Source organism: Pelodiscus sinensis, chromosome 16, assembly GCF_049634645.1.
Source record: "Pelodiscus sinensis isolate JC-2024 chromosome 16, ASM4963464v1, whole genome shotgun sequence".
In the NCBI taxonomy this organism is placed as follows: domain Eukaryota; kingdom Metazoa; phylum Chordata; order Testudines; family Trionychidae; genus Pelodiscus; species Pelodiscus sinensis.
In genome coordinates this window covers 15,275,148-15,301,951 of record NC_134726.1, presented here as the reverse complement: position 1 = coordinate 15,301,951, position 26,804 = coordinate 15,275,148, and the positions used below count along the sequence as shown (strand labels likewise).

The window sequence follows — 26,804 nt, the reverse complement described above, 5'->3', positions numbered from 1 at the left end:
CAGCGGCTGAATCAGGACGCCTGGGGCGGAGCAGCTGGTGTGCTGCCGGTTTGGTCCAGTAGCGCCGAGGAGCGGCGTTGCGGGACCAACCCAGCAGCGCCCCAGCTGCTCTACCCCAGGCATCCGCGAGAAAAGCCTGGTCTGCTGGGGGGGGGGTGCACTAGCTGCGCCCCCCCTCCCCCAGCAGACCAGGGAGACGCGGAGCAAAGCCGTGGAGGATGTGGGCGGCGGGACCACCCAGACGTGCCACGGTCCCGCTGCCCGCATCCTCCGTGGCTTTGCTCCGCATCTCCATGGTCTGCTGGGGGGCCCCCGTGTCCCACCACCCGCGTCCTCCGGGGCGAGAAAAGCCCCGTTCGTAAGTATGGATCCGACATAAGTCGGATCCGCGTAACTCGGGGACTGCCTGTACATGGATTTTCTAAAGCTACACCAAACCGTAAGGTCTAAGGTTTTAAACTGCAACTCATTGTGATCTTCGTCAAATTTTGTAATCTGTGTAACTCTCAAATTTACTGTAAGCTGCAACTTTGTAATCTTTTTAACTCTCTGCCACCTTGCTTGTAACTTTCTCTAAGATGCATTCTCCCCTAAGTGAATGGAGAGTGTGAGTGTGAGAGTGTGTTTGAAGAAGACTGGGAACAATGGAGCACATTTCAATTAGTCATCACAGTCTGGGCATGCTTCCTGCTGAATAAAGGGAAGTCTGGGCATGCTCCCTGATGATGAGGTGAATGAGTCACAGGAGCCATTCAGACACTATATAAAGAGAGGAAGCACATGTGAGACTTTATTTTTCCTTCCTCTGCTCCTGAGAAGCTCCTCTCCAGTCTCTCTCCTCCTGATCAGCTTCACCAGCCATGATGAGCAGACAGACCCTCCAGGATCCACATGCCTTGGCTCCTTCTGCAACCCATATGTCTGTGTAAGAGTGTGTGTGTGTATGAGAGAGAGACAGAGAGAGAGATCTATCTTCTTTAGTTAAAACCTTTGGTGGCTGCTTTCTCCTCTTTAATTTTACCTAGAGGAAATAAACCTATACTAGTGTAACCCTGGGTGGTCTCAAGTGAGAATATTTTTGGGGTAACATATTCCATCTACTGCCTCCCAGACTCCTTTCTGTGCTTGCTCACAGGAGGAAACTTTAGTCCTGAGAGAACCCAGCCAGAAAACTACTACTCTCCCTGGCTGCAATGGAGTCAAGTTTCGCAACCACAAGCAGTAATAGCGAAAGGGGCACTGACTATCTGCAGCAGTGCCCTCTGCCCCAGCACTACAACCCTAATCCTGGCCCTGCTCCTCACTCCAGGCATTGTGACATGGCACGCCAAGACTGGGGAGCCGGGCAAAGCCATGTAGAACTGGAGCTGCCACTGCTGTGGAAGCACAGAGCAGACTCGCATTCCAGCCCTTGTGGATCACTGAGGAGGTGCTACAGACATAAATGCGGGGTGGCCTGGAAAGTTGCGTGATACACACATCTTCAGGAAACAGTGGTCTGTACAGGAGGCTGCATGCTACGACTTTCTTTCTAGACCGTAATATTACAGTGGGGGGATGTAGAAATGCCCATAGTGATCCTAGGCGATGTGGCTTACCCCTTGCAGGCATGGCTCATGAAGCCTTACATTGGCTTCCCAACTACACATACAAATAATCCCAACTATACATACAAAATGATGGGGACTAATTTAGCTATAACCACTCAAAGGAGAGCTCTTGGAGTCATTGTCGATAGTTCTCTGAAAACATCCACCAATGTACAGAGGCAGTCAAAAAAAGCAAACAGAATGTTAGGAATAATTTAAAAAGGGATAGAGAATAAGACAGAGAATATCCTATTGCCTCTATCTAAATGCATGATACACCCACATCTTGAATACTGAATCTAAATGTGGTAGTCTCATCTCAAAAAAGATACATTCTCATTAGAAAAGGTTCAGAAAAGTGCAACGAAAATGATTAGGGGTGTGGAATTGGTGTCATCTGAAGAGAGATTAAAAAGACTGGGACTTTTCAGATTAGAAGAAAGGAGACTAAGGGGCGATATGCTGGATAAAATCATGACAGATATGGAGACAGTTAATAAGGAAAAGTTATTTACTTGTTTCCATAACATAAAAACTGCATGAGCTCTAGCATGCACTCACCAAATGAAATTAATAGGTAGCAGGTTTAAAACAAACAAGAGGAAGTTTTTCTTTATGCAGCAGTTTTTCTTTATGCCTGTGGAACTCCTTGCCAGAGGATGTTGTGGAGACAAGGACTTTAACAGGATTCAAAAAAGAACTAGATAAATTCATGGAGATTAAGAACATCAATACTTATTGGCTGGGATAGGTAGGAATGTTGTTCCAAGCCTCTGATTGTCAGAGGCTGGAAATGGATGACAGGAGAGGGATCACTTGATGATTACCTGTTCTGTTCACTCTCCGTGGAGCATCTGGCATTGGTCACTATTGGAAGACAGGATACTGGGCCAGATGGACCTTTGGTCTGATCTAGTATGGTCGTTCTTATGTTCTGGCACCTGGACAGCAGTAAGGAGTAGTTGAACAACAGGCTAAACTGCTGCCAAATGGCTGTTGAATGTGCCTTTGGCAGACTGAAAGGGAGAAGGAGGAATCTCTATTGCAGACTGGACCTTTCGGAGGATCATATCCCCAAGGTGGTGGCCATATGCTGTTGCTTATATAACTTCTGTGCGAGTGAGGGTTCAGTTTTTGCCCAAGAGTGGAGCACTGAGGCACGGTGCTTAGGCTCTCACTTTGAACAGCCAGACATTCATGCTCTCAGAGGAGCACATAGGGTGGCCATCGATATCAGGGAAGCTCTGAGGAACCACTTTGACTATAAGGGAGCCTGACATTTCTGTGTGTTGGGGTTGCTTCCCTGCCTCTAAGTGAGGCATTCCCATGGAATCAAAGGGTTTAGGCCAGATCCATTGGTTTGTGTTGTTTAACCCAGAATAAATCCTGATGGAAACATGCATGACATTTGCCTTTCTTGATGTCTTGTGGCAGCGGATGGTAAGCGTTCTTCGAAAACCACACAACTGTGAGAGCTAACATTCAGCTCTCACAGCTGCTTTCACTGGGGCGTGGAGCATAGGGGGGAAAAACCATCACTAGACTGTGAGTGTGGGGGTGTAGTGGAAGGGTTGCTGGATAAAGAATTGCACCTCTGCAGCCATGAATGGTGATGTTGCAGGGGGCGGAGTAAAGAACTCTGCCTGGGAGGCCTTTGGTTCTGTTCTTATGTCATTTTGGTCCTGCATGAGCTCTAGCATATACTCAGAGGTCTCATTTCTGTGTTCTCTGGCCCTAGTTTGCCTCTGCTCCCTGTTCCTAGCTCATCTCAGCTTTCTCAGCTCTCTTTGCAGCTCTTTATTTTCCTGACTTGTTGAGTGATCCCACAAATCCTTCACCGGGTACATGTATTGTCACATGTGTGCACCTGTGTGAATGAATTTTGCAGCCTACGCTTTTACTTTTTTATTCCTTTTGCTAGCTTGTGCACACAAAAACATTGATGATATAAAATATGCGAGTATTCATCTCATAACAATTTTTAAAAGTGAAGGGAACTCTAAAAGAAATGTATTATATTTTAAAAAGTGAATATTGACCATTAACTGCAGAAGAGCCAATGCATCATACATTTCTTGCCAGCCTGTCTAGCCATAATATAAACTCTTTGTTGCAGACCCTTTCTTTTTATGTGTATGTCAGCCCCCTGGACCCCAATCTTAGCTGGTGGTTCTAGGCACCGTGACAGACTGCTGGCTAAGCCAGAGCTCTGCCACTACAGCCTGGCTGAAAAGTGAATTAGAACCAGCTCAGCAAGCCCAGGCCTGAAGGGCTATTAGAAGTAGATGTGGGCCTCATTAGCCAGAGGGCTAGATAAGACAGCCAGAAGGGAAGTGAAAGGAGTCAGGAGGAGGGAATAAAGGGAGGAGCCAGGGTGTGGCTGAGTGTGTGTCCCAGGTAGGAGGAGAAGCTGGCTGAGTTTGCTGTTATCCAAAAAGCTTTGTAAATAGAATGTGGTGGGAAACTGACAATAAAAGGCACGGGTGACTGCGCCAGAGAGGGTCTCTGACTGATTTGTGGACCAGAAGGTGTCCCAGGGCAAGGGGCCTGAGTGAGGACTTTGCCATAGCACTAAACAACAAGGCTACGTCTACACTGGCAGCTTCTTGCGCAAGAACTTTTTTGTGGAAGAGTTCTTGTGCAAAAACTCTTCCACAAGAGAGCATCTACACTGCCATGTGCTTTTGTGCAAGAGCATCCATGCCAGTGTCGATGCTCTCTTCTGAAAGAAAGCTCTGATGGCCATTTTAACCATAGAGGCTTCTTGTGCAAGAAATTCATGTTGCCTGTCTACACTGGCCTCTTCTGGAAGAACTCTTGCACAAGAGGGCTCATTCCTCGTGGGGAGAGGAATAACTCTTCCGGAAGAAGCCCTGTTTTACAACGCTAGACTGTAAATTTACTTCTGGAAGAACTCTCGTGCAGTGTAGACAGCCAGCAAGTTTTGCGGAAGAACAGCTGTTCTTCCACAAGAAGCTGCCAGTGTAGACGTAGCCCCATTGTAATAATACATAGGATGGTTTGGAGCAGCTGCCTTGGGCCCTGTGCTTTGGGAGGCTTCATGGTATCCAGGGAGGCATGGGTGATTACGGGGGTGGCATATGACTAGCAACAGAGGCCAGGCCTACTCTCACACTTACCGGCAGTGGTGGGACATGTGGGAAGTGGAGCAACCTAGCCCCAGCCCCAGCTCACTATGCTCCGCTTCTCCAAACAAGATGGCTGGAAGCCAGGCTTGGGGGAGCAGAGTGGTTTGGAGACAGATAGCCCTGCTTCCTGTCCTCTGGTAGCTCCCTTGGGGAGGGGGCTTGAGGAGAAGGGATGCAATGGGCCAGGAAGGGGCAGGGCAGAGCAGGGACTGGGGCTGTTCTGGGCCTCACATCTGCCTAAGGATGGCTCTGAGTGTACACGTTAGTGGGTGCTAGATGTGTACGCATCAATACACGTGTGTATCTGTATGTAGGTGTGGGAGTCTATTTCTACATATTGATTATATAGGTCTCTGGAAAGGTGCATTTCTGTGGTTGTGCTCTGCGGATTTGGATTTGGGCTCAGGAAGGCAGACAGTCTTGCCCCTGGGCAAGGTGGGGAGGGGCAGTCTCTGTGCTCTTGGCACATGGGCCTCAGGCAGAATGAGCAGGACTGGGGCAGCTGGCCCTCAGCGCTGCCGGAGTGTGGTGTGGCCCCTCCCCACAGCTGGTCCTTAGTGCTGCCTGGAGCGCTATGCTCGGGAGCCAACTGATAGGCCCTAGGGCTCTGGCCACTGGCAGCAGCCGAGAGCCTCAGGTCCTTTTGAATTGCCAGGTGCTGGGGCAACCTCCTCCCCCATCCCCCATCGTCGGTGGGACAGTTGGCCTCAGGAGTGGGCCTTTAATGGACCAATTCCCGCATGATAATGTGTGCAGGGGCAGGGCCTGAGAAAGGGCAGGAATCTCAGAGAAGGGGCAGGCCGTGGGTGGAGCAAAGATGTTGGCAACCCTACTAGGGTGGCTTTGCTCCCTCCTCTGCACTGTAACTAATAGTGCCTCTGTTCCTCTCCCTACACTGCATCCAGCCTCGGGAGGGGAATAGAAGAGGGACAAAAAGCCCTAGGAGGATCTTGGGTGAGTCTAGGGAGCAGAAGTGATGGGGGTACTGTAATTATCATAAAGTGTACCCCTTATTGTAAATTTAAATGTCAGATGAATGTCTAAGTTCCTGAGGTGTGAAGGAAAGTTGTTTATAACATTAATTTTATAACAAATTCAACAGAACCAGACAAGGAAGCCAGATTAGTCTAAACCAAAAAGGCCATGTTGATACAATCCAAGGACTGTTGAAATTATGCTAGGTAAAAATAGAAGATATGGTGCCAGAAATTAATAAAAGAAAAATCAGTGCAACACATTGAGCCCAATTGGTGGACAAAATAACAAAGGAATAAACTATTCTGCTATGTTTGTGTTTTATAAAAAGAGATTGAAAAAACATGATCATGTCAGGTCTTCTCATTTCCTACCCAACCTTGCTTCCTAGCTTGCCTTGAGGTATCAGATCAAAAATACACTTTTGATACTTTCTACACTATCTTTAGTAGAGACAAACAAAAACAAATGAAATCTGCTTACTTTCTCTAACATTCTCTTTGTTGCTGCCATTATCTATTCCATTTTAGTCAAATGTTTTCCAACAAAAATTAAGGCTGTCAAGCAATTAGAAAACTAATTGCAATTATCGATCACAGTGTTAAACAATAAAAGCATACCATTTCTTTAAACATTACGGATTATTTCTCTATTTTAAATTATACTGATTTCAATTAGAACACAGAACACAGTGTAAAGTGCTCTTGTTATATTTATTTTTAATTACAAATGTTTGAATTGTAAAAAACAAGAGCGCTAGCATTTTTCAATTGCCCCATTACAAGTACTATAGGGCAATCTCTATCATGAGAGAGGAACTTACAAATACATAATTATGTACAAAACAACCTCCCTGCATTCAAAAGCAAACTAAAGTCTTTGTGGCTATGTCTAGACTGCCACTTTTTATCAGAAAAAGGTATGCAAATTGTGCTCTGCAATTTGCGTACCTTTTTCCAATAGTTTTGTTGGAAGAGGTTTTTCCGAAATTTGGCCCGTCTATTTTGGGACAAATTTCAGAAAAACCTCCTCTTTCAGAAGCGCCGTTCTTCCTCATGGCATGAGGAAGAAAGGGCTTCCAAAAGAGTGCATATACTCTTACGTAAAAAATATTGAAAGAGCAGACGTGTTCTCTGGATATGGCGGAGTTTTTCCAGGATACCTCCGGTATGCCGGAAAAACTCCATAGTCTAGACGTAGCCAGAGTCTACAGAGTCCATTCAGTCCTACTTCCTGTTCAGCAAATCACTCAGACAAGTTTGTTTACATTCATGAGAGATAATGCTGATGCTTCTTGTTTCAATTGTCATCTGAAAATGAGACAATGGCACAGTTGTAGCCAGCACTGCAAGATATTTAGATGCCAGATGTGTTGAAGATTCATGCCTCCCTTCATGCTTCTTCAACCACCATTCTAGAGAACATGCATCCATGCTGCTGACGGGTTCTGCTCAGTAACAATCCAAAGCAGTGTGGACTGATACATGTTCATTTGCATTATCTGAACAAGATGCCACCAGCAGAAGGTGTGTGGAGTTTTTTTTGTTTCGATTCTGTAGTTTCCACATGGAATGTTGCTCTTTTAACACTTCTGAAAGCATGCTTCCGACCCTCGTCCCTCTTAGATTTTTGAAAGGCACTTCAGTTTCTTAAATCTTAGGCCAAATGGCTGCATCTATCTTTAGAAATCTCACATTGCTACTTTCTTTGCATGTTGTCAAGTCTGCAGTGAAAGTGTTATTAAAACAAACATATGCTAGGTCATCAACATATTGCAGAATGTGGGTAAAACAAAGTAGGAGACATACAATTCTCCCCCAAGGAATTCAGTCACAATGTTAATTAACTTTTTATTAAAATTAACGTCATCAGTATGTAAGCGTGTCCTCTGGGAATGTGGCCGAAGCATGAAGTGGCATATGAAAGTTTACAATGTAGATGCCTTGCAGTGCCGGCAAAAATACCACATGAAAGTCTTCTCATTTTCAGTTGACATTGTAAATAAGATGCAGGCAGCATTATCTCCCATAAATGTAAACAAACTTGTCTGTCTTCTTGGCGATTTGCAGAAAAAGAAGTGAGACTGAGTGGATTTGTAGGCACTAAAGTTTTACATAGTTTTATTTTTTAATGCAGTTATGTAACAATAAGTTGCTACTCTTTACAAAAGAAAGTTGCACACTCACAAATGAGACTGCACTACTGTACTTGTATGAAGTGAATTAAAAAATGCTATTGCTTTTCTAATTTGTACAGTGTAAATATTTGTAATAAAAATACATTGTACACTTTGTATTCTGTGTTGTAATTGAAAAATGATTAATAAATTTAAATTGGTACAGGCAGTCCCCGGGTTACGTACAAGATAGGGTCTGTAGGTTTGTTCTTAAGTTGAATCTGTATGTAAGTCGGAACTGGCGTCAGCCGCTGCTGAAACTGATCAGTTTCAACCGCGGCTGAATCTGGATGCCAGTTCTGACTTACATACAGATTCAACTTAAGAAACCCAGGCGTCCCCAAGTCAGCTGCTGCTGAAACTGATCAGCGGTGATTCCAGGAAGCCTGGGGCAGAGCAACTCTGCCTGGGGCTTCCTGTAGTCAGCCGCTGGTCAGTTTCAGCAGCGGCTGACTTGGGGACGCCTGGGGCAGAGCAGCTGGGGTGCTGCTGGGTTGCTCCAGTAGCGCGGCTCCTTGGCTCTACTGGAGCAACCCAGAAGCACCCCAGCTGCTCTGCCCCAGGTGTCCTGATTCAGCCGCTGCTGAAACTGACCAGCAGCGGCTGAATCAGGACGCCTGTGGCAGAGCAGCTGGGGTGCTGCTGGGTTGGTCCGGAGCGGCACTGCGGGACCAACCCGGCAGCCCCCAGCTGCTCTACCCCAGGGGTAAGCAAGAAAAGCCTGGTCTGCTGGGGGGGGGGCACTAGCTGCACCACCCCCCAGCAGACCAGGGGGACAGGAGCAAAGCCGCGGAGCACGCCCGCAGCGGGACAGCCCAAGCGCGCCTGGGCTGTCCCGCTGCGGGCGTGCTCCGCGGCTTTGCTCCTGTCCCCCTGGTCTGCTGGGGGGGTCCAGCAAAGCCGCTGGACTCCCCCAGCAGACCAGGGACACCAGAGCAAAGCCGCTGCCTGGGCGGCTTTGCTCGTTTGCCCGGGAGTAAAGCCGCCCAAGCGGCAGCTTTGCTCGGGTGTCCCTGGTCTGCTGGGGGGGTCCAGTGGCTTTGCTGGACCCCCGCCAGCAGACCAGGGGGACAGGAGCAAAGCCGCCCAGGCGGGGGGAGTCCCGCCGCCTGGGCAGCTTTACTCCGGGACAAACGAGCAAAGCCGCCCAGGCAGCGGGACTCCACCCGCCTGGGCGGCTTTGCTCGGGTGTCCCTGGTCTGCTGGGGGGGTCCAGCGGCTTTGCTGGACCCCCCCAGCAGACCAGGGGGACAGGAGCAAAGCCACCCAGGCGGTGGGAATCCCGCTGCCTGGGCGGCTTTGCTCCGGGGCAAACGAGCAAAGCCGCCCAGGCAGCGGGACTCCTACCGCCTGGACGGCTTTGCTCGGGTGTCCCTGGTCTGCTGGGGGGGTCCAGTGGCTTTGCTGGACCCCCTCCCCAGCAGACCAGGGAGATCGGGAGAAGCTTTTCTCCCCTCGGAGGACACGGGTGGCGATCTGCCGCCCGTGAGCTCCAGGGCGAGAAAAGCCCCGTTCGTAAGTGCGGATCTGACTTAAGTCGGATCTGCGTAAGTCGGGGACTGCCTGTATTCTATTGTTTAACAGTGAGATTAGAAACTGCAATTAATCATGGTTAATTTTTTAATTTTGATTTTTTAAAGTTAATTGCTTGAGTTAAGTATGATTGATAGACCTACTAAACCCATAATTTTAACATATGTGATTTTATTCTCTTTTATTAAGAAAGGGAATTTATAAAATTATTTTGGCATTTGTTTATTGATTCCAATCATGTACATGACTCAATATTTAACTCCATCATTGCTATTTGAACTGCATTTATTTCCATGTAAATTTTAGGTTATTTTAGAAATGTAACTAAGAGTACAATTTGAAAATAAGCAACTATTATCTGCCTACTGTTTAAAATTATGCATTTAGCTAATGTTTTTAAAACTGATACTGCTACAGTTACTAGAAGATAAGGTTACGTTTTAGAAGGATACGATTATTTGTGCCACTTTAAATAATGGATGACAAAGCATAAAAGTAATCATGATAATTATTCCACCCAGGATAGGTTAGGCTTTTTAGAATGCACTACTCAAATTTAAATGTAAGCATAGGAGAAAAATACAGTTATGATATGCACAGAGCAATCAAAAAAAATATCAGCACATTGAAAGAATAAAATGACAAAGAATATATGTGCAGCATTGCAGGAACTACCAAGTAACAACTACTACAATAACATGAGTGTGTTTTTGGGAGGGTGTATGTGAAAGAGATGTGGGCTGAGGGAGTGTGTGTAAGAGATTGCGTGCTGCCCCTTTAAGAGAATGGCACTCAGCAGTTTGAAGGAAATCTCCTTCAGACACAGCAGCCACCACCAGCAGTTCCATCCCAGTCCCGGTGAGCCCTATCTCCCTCACCTCGCTCTGCAGAGATGGGATATATGAGAAAGCAGCTACCAAGGGCTCCAAGGCAGGTGCTGTGGGGTTGCAGAAATGCAGATGCCAGAGGAGCAGCAGGGGAAGATGTGTCTCTGCTCTGGAGGTGTGCAACTGTAACTCACACCTAGCATGGTTCACTGTCCCAGGTAGTGGCACTTAGACCACTTACAGCGAAAGAAAAGAACAAGGGAGCTCTACAACATAAGCTGAGAAGCAGCTGGCTGTTAGCTCAAGTGATAGAAGCTCCTACATGGTGCTCCAGAAATCCCAGGTTCAAATTTGCTGTGGTAGTTACAGAGGCACTCCAGGATTTCACCAAGTTTGCACCTAAGGCCAACCCTCAGCTAAAAAGAAAATATCCAATCACACAGCAGGCCTGACCAGATCATAACCAAGCATGTGTTGTGGAAGACTTCCCAGCCAAAGCATACACTCAGAACCTTCCAACAGTGGATTTTAACCAACTCTTCTACCCTTCACCTTCATAACCTTAAACCATCTATTTGTCAAGAACAGGATTAAGTAAATTCCCTCAACACATCAGGAGTGGGAGTAAGATTAACCCTTTTCCTTTTCAAAGTAAGTTCTGAAAAATAAGACTAGTGATTTGCCTCCAGAAGAAGAAAGACTGCACACACAGCCAGTTTCATTATACAGGCAGTCCCCAGGTTACATACAAGATAGGGACTGTAGGTTTGTTCTTAAGTTGAATTTGTATGTAAGTCGGAACTGGCATCCAGATTCAGCCGCTGTTGAAACTGACCAGCAGCAGCTGAATCGGACACGCCTGGGGCAGAGCAGCTGGGGAGCTGCTAGGTTGGTCCCACAGCATCGCTCCTCAGCGCTACTGGACCAACCCGGCAGCACCCCAGCTGCTCTGCCCCAGGTGTTCCCAAGTCAGCCGCTGCTGAAACTGACCAAAGGCTGACTACAGGAAGCCCGAGGCAGAGCTGCTCTGCCCCCAGCTTCCTGGAATCAGCCGCTGATCAGTTTCAACAGCAGCTGAATCTGGACGCCTGGGACAGAGCAGCTGGGGCACTGCCGGGTGCCAATAGGTTGGGCCAAGCAACAGACTAGTAATTATTCCATCAGCAGGGCATGTGTGTGTGTGTATGTGTATGTGTGTGTAAAGGCAAATGCTACTTTGTTATATTATCAATAAATGTGGCATGTTGCCTTATCCCGCGGAAAAAGACCCCGTGTGCTTCTTTTAAGCATAACTCTCACACTAGGAGACTTGTACCAGCTGAAGGATCAAGACTGGGAGGTTGTGGACCAGTCTCTCGGAGGGGATTGCTCGGCCCATGGTCATACCCATCTCAGGGACCAGCAACAAGGCTCACAGTTCCTGTCCTCCAACTGATCCTGGGAACTATAACATCACCCCAGCAATTCACAAAGTTGGTCCTGACATTCATGCCTGGTGGAGCACCTCTCTAAGGAGCTCTCGCAGGTAGCTGGCAGACTGTCTCAACTCCCTCTGCTGGCACCCAGAATTTGGTGACCAGAGAGGGTTCCACTGAACCAGCCTCCCCATGTGGGCACCAATGACAGGACACCCCCCCACGATGAGGAGTGGTGTGACTGGAGTGAGGAAGGACAGTATGGTCTCAAGGCAAGCTTACTCCTGGGACTGGGTGGCACCAGAATTGGCAGGAGGGCTTCAGAAGTCTACTACACCTGAAGTTAATGGAGGCCTTCCTCCGTGTATAGGCTTCCAGCAAGGAATGAGATGGGCTGCACCGCTCAGCATAAGTGATTCCTGAATGAGATGAAATGTCCAGCATGGGTCTTAGCTGGGCCCCAGCCCTATTCTTCCTCTTACAGGGAGTCCAACCCCTACAGGTCTTCTTGGTTGGATCTGAAGATAGGAACTGGTGCCGGCTAATAGACAGTGCAGGCAGGGCACTGAGCACTGATGGGTGCTGCTGCTTCAGCACTGAAGAGAGCACCAACTCCATTAGTCATGCTCTACATCTGGTTTCTCACTCCATTTTAATCCTTGCCTTAAAGGAAAGGTGGTTGAAGAAACAATAGGTAGGATTCAGCCAACTTACTAGGGCATTGTTCAGAATGGTAATTTTTGCCTTTCCACTGCCCCCGAGTGCTTAGTGGATCTGGGTTGGGCTGGTGGTTGAGAGGAAGAAGGACTGCAATGTGTAAACATGGTGTCCCTGCTTTTCACAGATACCTGTGAGGCTTCCCAAGGCCTGAACAGTGACTGAGGCAAGAATTGCTTTCTGGCAGACTGAAGGGCATACATGCCCAACGAGTCATGGATAGCCATCGGCTACGTCTACACTGGCCCCTTTTCCGGAAGGGGCATGTTAATTTCAGCTATCGTAGTAGGGAAATCCGCGGGGGATTTAAATATCCCCCGCGGCATTTAAATAAAAATGTCCGCCGCTTTTTTCCGGCTTTTAGAAGTAGGACTTTGAAGTAGGAATAAGAGCCTCCAGAAAAGGGCGCTTTTTCCGGAGGATCGGGGCCAGTGTAGACGCTCTTTTCCGGCTTTTCTAAAAGCTGGAAAAAAGCGGCGGACATTTTTATTTAAATGCCGCGGGGGATATTTAAATCCCCCGCGGATTTCCCTACTACGATAGCTGAAATTAACATGCCCCTTCCGGAAAAGGGGCCAGTGTAGACGAGCCCTTAGTGTCCTTCGATCTGTGTAGCCTGGCATCTGTTTGATCAGACAAGAGCCAAACTCCATCAAAGGGGAGATCGTGAATAGAGACCTACATCCCCTGGGAAAGGTCCACTGCTTGGAAACAGGAGCTGTAACATATCAATACTCTTGCTGCTGAGTCCCATGCCATTGCAGGGAGCATCTGGCTGATGCAGTCCCTTTCTCTACCAGGGTACCACACTTCTGAGCCTGACCCCGAGGATGTGAGTCCTAGAACTTTTGGAAGAGATTAAAATTGTATTGGCCCAGCAGGGCATGATGGCTTGTCACCTGGAATTGTAAACTGGCTGTGGAATAATTTTGCTACCAAATAAATCACATTTCTCGGCTTTTCTGTTCTCTTGCGTAGAGGCAATGACGAACTGTTAATCCTTCTTGTTGGCCTCTACCACCAACAGAGAGCCTGGAAAAAAGGTGAATATGAAAGATCCAAAAACCTTTGGCTGGGACAAAGCTTTTTTTCTTGGCCTGTTTCAAGGTGGATGACCCAGCGGATAGGGTCTTGAAGACCCCATTGTGTACAGGGAGACGAACCTGGGATGGTGCATGGAGACCAAGGAGAGATTGAAACTGGTGTCTTCCTGCTCAGCCATTTGCTGCACTTCCAGCCCCACATCTGCCTGAGAAGGATTTGATGTTCTTTAAAGTCAGCTGGGTGCTAGCCAGGGAAGGCCCTGCAACCATGTCATCTGGAGAAGATGAGGCAGCTGTCGCTGCCAGTGGAAGCACTGAGGGCTCAGCAGCTGCTGGAGAAGGAGGTTTGAGAGTGGGGACTGAATCTTCCACTCTGACCTTAGAGCATGCTTCCCGTACTGAGCTCAGTGCCAGTAAAGCTGTTGATATTTGCTCTAATGTAGACACCGATAGCCATGGCGAAAGGGGCATTGTCACCACTTGTGGAATGAGGTTTCCAGATTTCGAAACAAGCCATCTGTTATTTCAAAATAACGGAATTGCTGTGTAGATGCTTGCATTATTTTGAAATAATAGCCATTAAAAAATAAAACTGCTGTGTAGACACACCCATAATGGACCAGAATCTAAATAGGAGTCAACAGTGAGACACTCCTGCAGGAAAAGCAAACATGATTCTGGGATGCATTAACAGGAGTGATGTGAGCAAGACACAAGAAGTCATTCTTCCACTTTATTCTGCACAGATTAGGCCTCAGCTAGAGTACTGTGTCCAGTTCTGGGCACCACATTTCAAGAAAGATTTGGAGAAGGTCCAGAGAAGAGCAACAAAAATGATTAAACATATAGAAAACATGACCTGTGAGGGAAGACTGAAAGAACCGGGCTTGCTTGATTTGGAAAAAAGAAGAGGGGACATGAGAGCCATTTTCAAGTACCTAAAAGGGTATCACAGGGAGGAGGGAGAAAAATAGTTCTCCTTGGCCTCTGATGATAGGACAAAAAGCAATGGGCTTAAATTGCAGCAGGGGAGGCTTAGGTTGAACATTTGGAAAAACTTTATAACCTCCCAGACAGTAACACCAGAATAAATTGCCTAGGGAGACTGTAGAATCTCCATCATTGGAGATGTTTAAGAGCCAGTTAGATAGGCATCTATCAGGGATAATGTAGACGGTGCTTGGTCCTGCTTTGAGGGAAGGGGATTGGACTCTGTGATCTCTTGAGGTCCCTTCCAGTTCTACTATTTTAGGCTCCTAAGCTCTCCAATATGGCCAAAATGTCAGTCATTGGCTGTGCTGCCATTACGGTGCCATGGAAGGCAGAGAAGTTTCTAGTGCTCAGTCTCATCATAGAGACTGGGGTAATGTGCTGAATTGGATCTCCCTACATGGGGGAACCACCCTCTCATAACCAGGGAGAAGCTGCCAATGCCTGGGCCTGTCTACTGGTGAATGCTGACTAGACATGACTGATTGGCAGACAACAAGGAGAACAGTGGCAGTACTGCAGAGGAGAAGAGGGGAATTGGCATGGGGGCAATCCCTAAAGCAAAAATCGCCAATGCTGCGCATGTGGGTATATACACACCTAAAATGGAACAGACATGAGCAAGCTCTTGAAGAAAGCACTGTTATCTTTTAAAAGGCAGTCACACGGTAGCAGTTCAAAGCACCAATCAAAATGCCAATGTGCATACAGTGAGTTTCTGCCCCAAAATGCTAAACAAACGAGACAAAATGTGATAGTTGAAGATATGGTAGTAAAATAGTTTTCAGCATTAAAGCTAGCTTCCACCAGAAAAGCCAGCCGAATTTCTAGAAGAACAATTACTATTTTACAGATTGAAAAAAAAATCTCATAGCACATGCATTGATATATCTGGCCCAGTCTGAAGAAATGTAATGTACCATATTCAGACAGTTGCTATGATTTAAAAAGTTATGAAACTACTGTGTTATTTTTGAATATATGCACTACTTGTAAGCTCCTTCTCAAACGATGTTATCTTTAATCCATTCACATATTTTAGGACTCTGCCTTCTTGAAAAAAATCACATTTTTAGAGAATATAGATATGAAATCAGATATTGTGACTGCATCTTAATTTGTACCTCTCAACATCTGAAACTCTTTCCACATACGTTCTTATTGTGTTACTCAATTATTATACTAACTTTGAGGAGGGATTTGAAGTCTCATTGTGGTTTGAGGCCACCGAAGGCACACAGAACTTGGTGATCCATACTAAGTCTTACTGAAGACCCTGGGGAGCTCCAAAAGCTCATTCAGATTCATTACTATCACCTCCCCAACTGCAGTCACATATACAGGCAGTCCCCGGGTTACATGGATCCGACTTACATCGGATCCCTACTTACAAACAGGGTGAGGCAACCCCGCACTAGCTGCTTCCCCCCAGCAGACCAGGGAGACGCGAAGCTAGCGCCCCCCCCAGCAGACCAGGGAGACGTGGAGCGGCTTCTCTCAGCAGACACCTCAGCTTGAGAATAAAGGACTGAGGAAAGTGAGGTGTGGGAGAATAAAACTGAGCTCTGGAGAAATGTTTGGCTAGAGTTTCCCCTACAATATGTACCAGTTCAGACTTACATACAAATTCAACTTAAGAACAAACCTACAGTCCCTATCTTGTACGTAACCCGGGGACTGCCTGTACTCTTCCTCACTGGACAAAGCAGTGGAGCATTAATGCTAAATTGAAACTAGTTTCCCCCATAAAAGCCAGTCCACTCCTGTATTGTCAGATGAATACGCTGCCTTCAACATGTCAAGATTTAATATTTTAAAAGCAAAGGCAAGCAGGAAAAATTTAAAATTACACTTAAGAATTTGAGGCAGCTGCTATAGATCATCAAGTTTTTTTTTCTTCACCCAATACCTCCAAGGGTATCGTGTTTAAATGGGAAAGGTGTTGTATTGCATTTCTGTATTGTGTTTAAATGAGAAGGATTCAGGCTCCACTATAAATATAGATATCTGATAGTTACTCCATTCGTTAGAATGATATGCTGGAAACAGATTTATAAAGCCACCATATGTGAATGGCAAAATAAGAGAAGTCAAATACATGACATGAAAAATAAAGACACAATGCGTCCTAAGAAAATGTTTAATTTTAATTTTATGGAAATACATTTTTTGTCTTTATTTCCATGATACAAAAATGTTAAATATCAAAGTTTCTGAAATCTACCAAAGCAGATCTTTATAATGAATAAAGGGCTGGTGCAGTTTGCAGGTTTGTCACAGGTTCCAAAAACATTTTTACAAATACACAAACCATGGAAAACCAGATCAAGACTTAAGAGTGGAAACAGCAAAGAAAACCCATTTCCCCCCAACATTAATTTTTTTTCGTAATTTTTTCCCAAGAGGACACAAGGATAGTATAGGTGTAGGACTAGTTTCCAGACAGATACTGGCTGAAGTCTTCCTCCTAGGCAGAAAGGGCAACACTGTAAGGTTTCCAGGGTAACTGGTAGGAAGCAGTAACCAATAGTGAGGTTTATCTGTTCAGGACTGCTGATAGCATACTGATATTCCCCGAACATATGATGAGAAGACTTGTGTGATAACTCCCCTCAAATACAGGACACAACCTAACAAAATTCATAATAGTGCTGATTCTTTATGTACATTTCACAGCGAACATGCCATAATAGTAACCAAAAGACATTTAGTCTTGTTTCTTAATCTAACATTATTTACGACAACAAAGATTTCACATGATCAGACAGAATTGTAATCTGGTTAATACATGAATAAAACTGACAGTGATTGTTCAGTCAACAGTTTAAAAAATTAAATTCATTTCCAGGAGACATACTTCTTTTTTCACACCACTTTTTATTTAAATAAAGTATGGCTTCCAAGTGGTATACTCTTGCAAATGCTTTGAATCAGATTCAAATTTTTATTAATACAGATGCTGGCTACCATGTGTCGGGAACTTCAAAGAGTTCTGTAGACCCACTTGTGATGCTTCCTAAGAGAAGAAAGAGATATTTACGACATTAAAAAGTATCATCTCAAAATATTTAAGTGGACTAAGCCACCTACAAATACAACAAGTTGTAGCTTTATACTTGCAATTCAGGGTAAATCCTCAAAGCAAAAATCTATATTCATACCATTATATTTCCACAGTCAATCCTAAATCAATCAAGGCTGACGCCTCCCACTGCCTTGTGGGTTAGCCCAGGAGGGTGGAAGGCTAAAGGAAGAAACCCCTGAAAGAAAATCCCTCACTGCTTTGCAAGTAGTTTCAGGAGAATCAAAGGCTATGGGAGTAAACACAAACAGAAAATCAGGAGCGGAGGCCCTAAGGTGGTTAGCAGGAAGGATGTGTCTAATCTGTTTTCCCGCATCTTCTACAATCAGTCCAGTTCCAAGCATATAGACTTTTGCCTTTCCTTTGGGCTTAACTGGAAGGATCGAGAGGGAGATAGTGTCCTTGGGCAATGCATGATCTCCATATTATCTGCCCAGGCAATGCAGCAGAAGACAAGATGGAGAGGACATCCATCCTTGCTATCAAGCATGGTCATAACAGAGAAAGCGGCAGATACCGGTTATAAGCCTTCCTAAATTAGGGATGAGGGATGGTGCGATGGTGGGAGGAGTCATCGCACTCCACTAGTGCAGGCAGTCCCCGGACAGTTAGGTGCTGACCCACCTGAGACACGCTGGTCATTGGGAGCATGGGACTAGACCAAAATTCAAAAAGCAGATGAAATCACGTGCCTAGGAGTAACAGAAAAACTTCAAATTTCAGACTGAGAACGTGGAACTTAAGAACCATGTGTCCTGGACTTAGTAATAATTCCGACAATAAGACCATAATCATCAGAAAATCTGCGCTAATAGATCAACAACTCGTCAGGTTGAGCATCGATGTTGCTGCCCTTCAAGAGACTAGACTTGCCGATTACGGATCCATTAGAGAGCCCCACTACATTTTTTTTGGCAAGGAAAAAAATGATGAGAAACGCCTGCATGGAGTTGGTTTTGCCATTCGCAACTCGCTGCTCAAGTCTACAGACATGCCTAGTGCTGAATCTGAGTGCATTATGACTCTTCGACTGTTCACTGAATCAGTCAACATCATCAGTGCCTACGCACCAAATCTGACAACAAATAGCACAAATAAAGATCACTTTTATGACAGCTTGCAGAAAGTCTTTGATACTATCGCATCAGGTGAACAACTTTTCATCCTGGGAGACTTCAGAGTGGGCACTGATACTTCATCATGGCCTATTTGCCTGGGACATCATGGCATTGGAAAAATGAATGAGAATGGCCAAAGGCTACTTGAATTTTGTTCTATTAATGAACTCTGCATTACACACACCTTCTTTCCTGGAAAAGGCGGCCAGAAAGTTTCTTGGTGCCACTCATGGTTAGGCTACTGGCATCAACTAGATTTTGTCTTAGTGCGAAGAAAGGACCTAAACTGCGTAAAGTCCACATGTACCTATCATAGTGCTGACTGTGACACAGACCATTCCCCTCATTGTTAGTAAAACAAAACTGAAAGCAAAAAAAATCCATTGAAATACACTGAACAAAAAGCCAAAAATTAACTGCGTGAACACAAGGAATAGTGCTAAATGTAAAGCCTTTGCGAAAGCCTTTGCAAAAAAGTGGGAAGAGAATGCACATGCAGAATCAGTTGAAGAAACATGGCAAACTCTTTGCAGCGCTATTTATGAAGCAGCCCGTGAAGCTTTTGGCAAAAAAGTCATCCAATAAGGACTGGCTTGAGGAAAATGCTGACAGATTGAAGCCCCTCATAAAGCAGAAGAACGAAGCATATCTTGAATACATCAAGAATCCACCTGACAGCACGAAGGCCAAACTACAGCATGCAAAAGGCCTACTCCAGAGAGAGATCAGGTGCTGCATAAATCAGTACTGGATAGATATTTGCAACAACATCCAGGTTGCCTCCGATACAGAAAATGCAAGAATCATGTATGAAGGCCTTAGGAGAGATTTAGGTCCCAACATTACTAAGATTGCTCCCCTAAAAACTAAGGAGGGTATCTCAATTACAAACAAGAGCAATCAAATGGCCAAGACTGACTGAGCACTATTCAGAGCCGTATTCAGAGGAACGAAACATGTCAGAAACTGGAGACTTGATTCCCACTATGGAACAAATGCAAGAACTTGATGCCATGCCAAGCAAGCAGGAACTGATAGATGCTACAGACGCACTGTCAAGAGGAAAAGCACCAGGCATAGATTGCATTCCTAATGAAGTACTCAAGCACAACAAAGACTGTCTCATTCCCCCTCTTTATGACCTCCTTCTGAATTGCTGGATAAAGGGGGAAATACCACAAGATATGAAAGATGCAAATATTGTTCCCTCATACAAGAACAAAGCAGACAAGGGAGATTGTAACAACTATCGTGGCATCTCTCTCCTTAGCATCACAGGTAAAGCTTTTGTAAGAGTCATCTTAAGACACCTCCAACTGTTGGCTAATCACATACATCTAGAGTCATAGTGTGGTTTTTGTACAGGAAGATCGACCATCAATATTATCTTCTCCCTTTGCCAACTACAGGAGAAGTGCTGTGAGCAAAATATGCCACTTTATATCTCTTTAGTGGACCTCACAAAGGCATTCGACACTGTTAATCGACAAGGACTTTACCTTCTAGTTGAGAGAATAGGCTGCCCACCAAAACTATTGCAGCTGATTATAGCTTTTCATGAGGATATGAGAGCTACTATCCAGTTTGATGGATATACATCAGATAGCTTTCAGGTGAACACAGGAGTAAAGCAGAGCTGTGTTCTTGCTCCAATTCTATTTGGAATATTCTTCTCAGTCCTCCTAAGTTGTGCATTCAAGAACTCACATGGCAGCATCTACCTCCATACAAGATCTGATGGATCACTTTTCAATCTAGCTAGACTGCAGGCGAAAAGCAAGATAAAGAAAATGCTTATCAGAGAACTGCTCTTTGCTGCTGCTGCTGCTATTATAGCTCATAATGAAACAAAACTCCAGGATCTTATGGCCCAATTGTCAAGAACCTGTCAACAATTTGCTCTTACCATTAGTGTTAAGAAAACTGGTCCTTGCACAAGGTAACATGTATTATGCTAAATAACCATTTGGAAGTAGTTTTGAAGTTTTCCTACTTAGGTTCAACCATAACTTGTAACTTGTCATTAGATGCAGAAATTAACATTTGTATTGGAAAGGTGGCTACTACTTTCAGAAGACTAACAAAATGTGCATGGGCAAACTCAAAGCTCACAATTAGAACAAAGATACTTATCTACCAAGAATGTGTGCTGAGTGTTCTTCTCTATGGATCAGAAACATGGACAACCTATGCAAGCCAAGAAAAACAACTTAGCTCTTTCCATCTTTGTTGCTTACACAAAATTTTGAACATCAAATGTCAAGATAAAGTCCTGAATGAGAAAGTATTAGAAAGAACTGGAATATCAAGCATGGGAGCCATTCTGCATAATAGAAGGCTACGGTGACTGGGTCACGGGAAGAGAATGGACGATAACTGCATCCCAAAGAACATTTTGTACAGAGAACTAGCAGAGGGAACTAGACCAAAAGGATGCCCTAAACTCCATTTCAAGGACGGCTGCAAAGCTGCTTTGGTAAAGTTTTGGATAGACACAGATAGCTGGGAAAACCTGGCAATGGACAGAAATACTTGGCATCAACAACTCTGCAAAAGACAAAGCACTACGACAAGATTTTGACAGAAAACCAGAACAAGAAAAGAATGAAGAGGAAAGCACAGATGACAACAACTAACACTACTACAGCATGGAGCTGTACCTACTGCAGCCGAACATGCCTTTCTCGCATTGGTATATTGAGCCATACAAAACATTGCAAAAAGCGACCAGTTTAATGCTGCATCCCCACCATCTTTCGAGACATATGGAGGCCATACATACACAATCCTAAGTATGCAGGAACTATGAAAAGTACAATTTACAAACAAATGAGGCTTTGATGATGGAAAAATTATTAAATTACAGTCTTAACTTTTTTTGGGGGGGAGGGACATTTATGGGTTTTACAACTGCAGCACACACAACATGCATCACCAATCAAAAAATTCTGATTGTTTACGTGGCAATCAGACAAAACGTTCTCAAGAACAGTTTCTTAACATGTGATGGTTTTTGGTTAAAGTTTACTACATTTTTTAAATTGGGATTTTAAAAGACTCTGTAAGGTACCAGTTTAGACCAACAGTCAGAGACCCTGAGTCATACTATTTCACATTATGCAAAGGTATTTTACTTCAGAATGAGTTTACACAGCTGGATTTAGCAAGTCAGAAAATAATTTTAAACAGGAATCTTAACAGACCCTGCCTTGATTGCCTGGGTGCTCACAAGTACTAAAATAAGACAAGATGGAAGACAAGTGGAAACCCTTCTCACTAGATGCATTAAGCTAAAGCGATGATCCTGGCAAACATCAAGTGACATTTAAGTAGTAAAAGGAATTCATATTTTTATACATTTTGCAAATCAGTTCTAATTTTATTAGAACAGATGTAGCAGCATATTCAACAACAGCATTTAAATTATAATGAATAAAAATGTCAGTAGTGCTATTCTACCTCTTAGGAGCTGTACTACAACATGTGCTGTTCAATATTTGCATAAATGATCTGGAAACAAGGATCAAGAACGAGGTGGCAAAGTTTGCAAATGGTATTAAATTACCCAAAATAGTTAGGTACAGGGCTGACTTTGAAGAGTTTCAAAGGACTCTAACAAATCAGGATGATGGGCAACACAAGGGCAAGTGAAATTCAATGTTGATGAGTGCCAAATAGTGCACATTGGAAATTATTACTCCAACTATACGCAGAAAATAAGTTCTAAATTATCTGTTATCACTCAAGAAATATCTTTGAATCATTGTGTATAGTTCTCTGAAAACATATGCTAAGTGTGTAGTAGCAGTCAATAAAACTAACAATGCTAGGAACCATTAGGAGAAGGACAAACACACAGCAGAAAATAACAGAATGCTACTTTTATAAATCCATGGTACTCCTATATCTTCAATAGTGTGAAGTTCTAGTAATTAACAACATAAAAATGAATGAATGAATGAATGAATGAATGAATGAATGAATGAATGAATGAATGAATGAATGAGAACTGGAAAAAAGCATAGAAGAGGGCAACACAAATTATTAGGGATATGCAACAACATTAAAAAGAATATTCTTAGAAAAGAAATTACTACCGCAGGGTAGCGGATAATTATGAATGATTTGCAGAAAGTGAAGAGAGAAACATTATTTATTCCTTCTCATAATACAAGAACTGGGTGTCACCCAATTAAATTAATAGACAGCAGGTTTAAAAAAATCCACAAGAAAATACTTCTTCATACAAGACAGTGTCAATCTGTGGAACTTAACAGACGTTGTGAGAGCCAAAAGTATAACCGACTTAAAAAATTAGATAAACTAATGGAGAATAGGGTCCAGACATGGCAAAGGGGATTTCTACACTACAAGATAATGTTGAATTTATTAAAGCAGATTTTTAACACCCCACTTTGTAAAGCTGAATCTGCATGCTCTCATTGGACACGAGGTCAATTGAATGCATCTCCATTAGCAGGGTTCAACAAATCACTGAATCTACTCGCCCCATGGTGAGCAGATTTCAGCTGGTCGCCCCGTTTACCGACAGTGCGCACATGTGCAATGCGGGTCTTGCACATGCGCAGTGCAGGGCTGGCAAGAAGATTTCACCACCGTTTGTCAAGCTCTGTCCATTAGCATAGCTACCTTCGACTGACAACAATACAGTGTCGGTAGCCATCCCACATTTCCTGTGGCCCCTTTGCATTCTTGCTTAGGGGCCTAGTGCCTGATGGGACAAAAACATTGCAGTAGATGGTTCTGGGCTTTTTTCCCCATCAGCGTCCCATAATGCACTTATCTTGTTCTTTCTTCCTGCTTGAAAGTAATTGCAAACAATTTTTTTGCACCCTTTTCCCCTTGGTTATCTGTGCAGCTGCCATAGCAGGGCAAGCATGGATCCTGCTCAGGTTCAAACTGCCTTGGCAAGCATTGCAAACAACTCACACATTATGCTGTGGTAAATCCAGAGCCTAGCCAGGAGCTGCCAGAATGAGGAAGAATGTGAGGAAACTATGAACACAGACATGCATGAAGCTGCCGAGTGGAGCAATTGGCATATTCTGGCAGCAGTTGATCCTGTTGACAGTAGAACGCTGATCTGATCCTGCAAGACAAGCACAGTCTAGTGGGACCATATAGTTATGCAGCTATGGGACAATCATTGTTGGCTGCAAAACTTCACATGTGTAAGGCCCCTTTCACTGAACTTTGTGAATTGCTTTCCCCCATGTTGAAGCACAGCAATACTAGAATGTGACCTGCTCTGACAGCTGAGAAGTGCATAGCTCTGTAGAAACTTGCAATACCAGACTGCTACCAGTCAGCTGGGAATTAATTTAGAATGGGGAAATCTACAGTGGGGGCTGCTGTGATCCAAGCAGCCAGGGCAATTGATACCTTCTGCTAGGTAGAATAGTGACTCTGGGAAACCTGCAGGACATAACGGATGACTTTGCTGTGATAGGGTGATAGACAGAATGCACATCCCTATCTTGGCACCTGACCACCGTGCCAAAAAGTACATAAACAGCAATGGATACCTGTCAATTGTATTGCATGTGCTGGTGCATCACAAGGGCCATTTCATTGACATCAACGTGGGATGGCTGGGGAAAGTGCATGAAGTGCACATCTTCAGGAATTCCTTCAAAAAGTTGCAAGCTGGAATTTCCTTCTCAGGCCAGAAAATTAACATCAGCGGTGTTGAAATGTGAATAGGGATCCTCGGAGACCCAGTCTACCCTTTGCTCCTGTGGCTCATGAAACCTTACACTGGCAGCCTGAACCACAGTAAGGAGCAGTTCAACTCCAGGATGAGCAGAGCATTGCAGAATGTACAAAATGTGCTTCTGTATATTTAAAAGCAAGGTTTCACAGTTTATTGAGTAGGTTAGATCTCAGCAAAAGCAACATTGCTATTATTGTAACAGCCATAATATCAGTGAAATAACAGGAAAAGTTTATTCCAGGGTGGCAGGGCTGAAACAGTGCCTAGCCACTAATTATGATCAGCCAGACACCAGGGCTACGTCTACACTACAAGGTTTTTTTGGCAGAAAATATGCTAATGAGGGACTTGTGAACAGGAGCTGTTAACAGGGAGTTTGGAGAGGAAGTTCTCAAGATAAAGGAGGAAGCTAATATAGGACCCTTAAGGGAGGCACTGAATAACAACTGAGGAATCTCTCAAAAGGAAGGCAGGTATGGATGGTGATAGCTCTGTTGTTACCTGCAAACATGTGCCATGTTTGTCTTCCCTCCCAGAAGAAAGAAGGTATTTCATCTGCACTAAGTGCAACCTGCTCACCATTTTGGAAGAAAAAATTAGAGGACTGGACGCCCAAGTATCGACCCTATGTTCTATCAGAGAGAATGAAGAATACCTCGATAGAATAGTAATAGAAAAGTAGCCGTGTTAGTTTTTCCTTTTGTTTTTGCAAGATCCGACTATTTAGCACTTTAAAGACTAACAAGATGGTTTATACGGTGATGAGCTTTCGTGGGCCAGACCCACTTCCTCAGATCACATTCTGGAAGAGAACTGCCATGACCATATATACCAAAGGAATACAATGAAAAAAGTAAACATTATTCAACTGACAAATCAGATTTGTACTAAATTTGTACTGTACTAAATCTGATTTGTCAGTTTAAATGTTCACTTTTTTCATTGTATTCCTTTGGAATATATGGTCATGGCAATTCTCTTCCAGAATGTGATCTGAGGAAGTGGGTCTGGCCCACGAAAGCTCATCACCGTATAAACCATCTTGTTAGTATTTAAAGTGCTACATGGTTTCTCCTTTTGTTTTTCCTCGATAGAAGGCAGCATTTAATCCTGCAGCCACAGCAGGCTAAAGAGCCAGTCAGGGCAGTACAGGACAAGGAAGAAAATTGGCAGCATGTAACATCTAGAAGGAGAAGGCGGCCAACTCATGTATCCCCCATTCCTGCTTTCAGGCTCTCTCCACAGGCACTGCAGTGGAGAACGCTTTGGCAGGGACCTCTCAGGGAATAAACCAGGAGGGAACACCATCTACCAGAAGGCATGGGATGCACAGTCCTAGTAATGGGGGTTCCACAACCACCACCCCCAAAAAGAAGACGGATGGTGGTGGTCGGGGACTCCCTCTTAAGAGGTGTACTGTCTCCGTGGTATCAGTTCCATAGCTTCCCCTGCTTCATCCAGGTTGCCATGCACAATATCATTTTTTTCCGAATCATAGAGCATGACAGGGAGCAGGTGCTGACTGAATGTGCCCAGAAACTGGGACCTTATGCTACAATGATGCAAGATCACTTGGCTGCTGGCTTGGCATAGAAAGGTGTCTTCCTATAGAGGACAGAATAAGGCAGCCCTCCCCAAAAACCTTGTGCAAAGGATGAAAGAGTTCCTCTATGACAGACCTGTAGAGATGTGCAGGGAGGATTCCTGCTCTATCTCCAGACACATTAAACTGTTCTGGGGAGCCCCATCTGTGTAAACAGAGTGATTGCTACAGATCAAATCTAGTTATCTTAACCCACTTGTGGCAGGATTAAAAATGTGAACTCACCAGAATTGCCCTCCCTGTCATCAGGGTACAACAGCAGTATGTCCTGGGAGGAGGAGGAGTGGCTCCCAATGCTGAAAAATGGTCTTGTCGGTGAGATTGGATGCTTCGCTTGCCTGCTGAGCATTTTTTCCCCTTCTCATCTACCATGTCGTCCTCATTGCTGTCTAAGGCTGCCTGAAGAGTCACATGGGTGGTATTCATAGACAGCTTTGGGACACTGGGAGGGTTCCTAAAAGAATCCTATGCAGGTGCTCAGAGAAACAGCATGTTTGCAGCTTTGACCTAGACTGTCTGGCTGTCTTTTGTTTTCTGGTATGCCTGCCTGAGCTCCTTTAATTTCATGTGACACTGCTGTATTCTTTTTCCACCACGATTTTGGAACAGATATCAGCATTTCTTTTGCTGCTTTGTAGTTCTGCCTCCACAGATTCCTCTCCCCACACAGCGATCTCATCCAGTATCTCCTACATGCTCCCTGCTGGAGCTTGTCTTCAACCATGGGCATTCGTAGTCAGGTGTGCTCGCCGTGCTGGCCAAAAAGGAAACAAGTTTCAGATTTTCCTGTGTACCTGGGAAAGCAGCAGAGTTGAAAGCTGGGGGCACTGTGGGTCACTTCCTAGAATCCAAG

The 26,804-nt window shown here is 44.6% G+C and overlaps 1 protein-coding gene across 2 annotated transcripts in view; it reads right to left on the bottom strand.

The window, feature by feature from the left end:
• Positions 1 to 16,540: 16,540 nt before the first annotated feature.
• The window catches only part of PARN (poly(A)-specific ribonuclease), a 196,220-nt gene continuing 185,956 nt past the window's right edge, over positions 16,541 to 26,804 (bottom strand). The window contains exons 24-25 of one of the 2 annotated variants that reach the window (XR_012896124.1): positions 26,177 to 26,705; positions 16,541 to 17,430 (exon numbers count right to left, since the gene is read on the bottom strand). Coding sequence is in view for 1 of the 2 variants with exons in the window: in XM_006134132.4 (XP_006134194.2) it covers positions 17,378 to 17,430 (53 nt within the window). In the remaining variant the exon portion in view is untranslated. The remainder of the gene's footprint in view (positions 17,431 to 26,176; positions 26,706 to 26,804) is intronic. The other variant, XM_006134132.4, reaches the window with a different exon arrangement.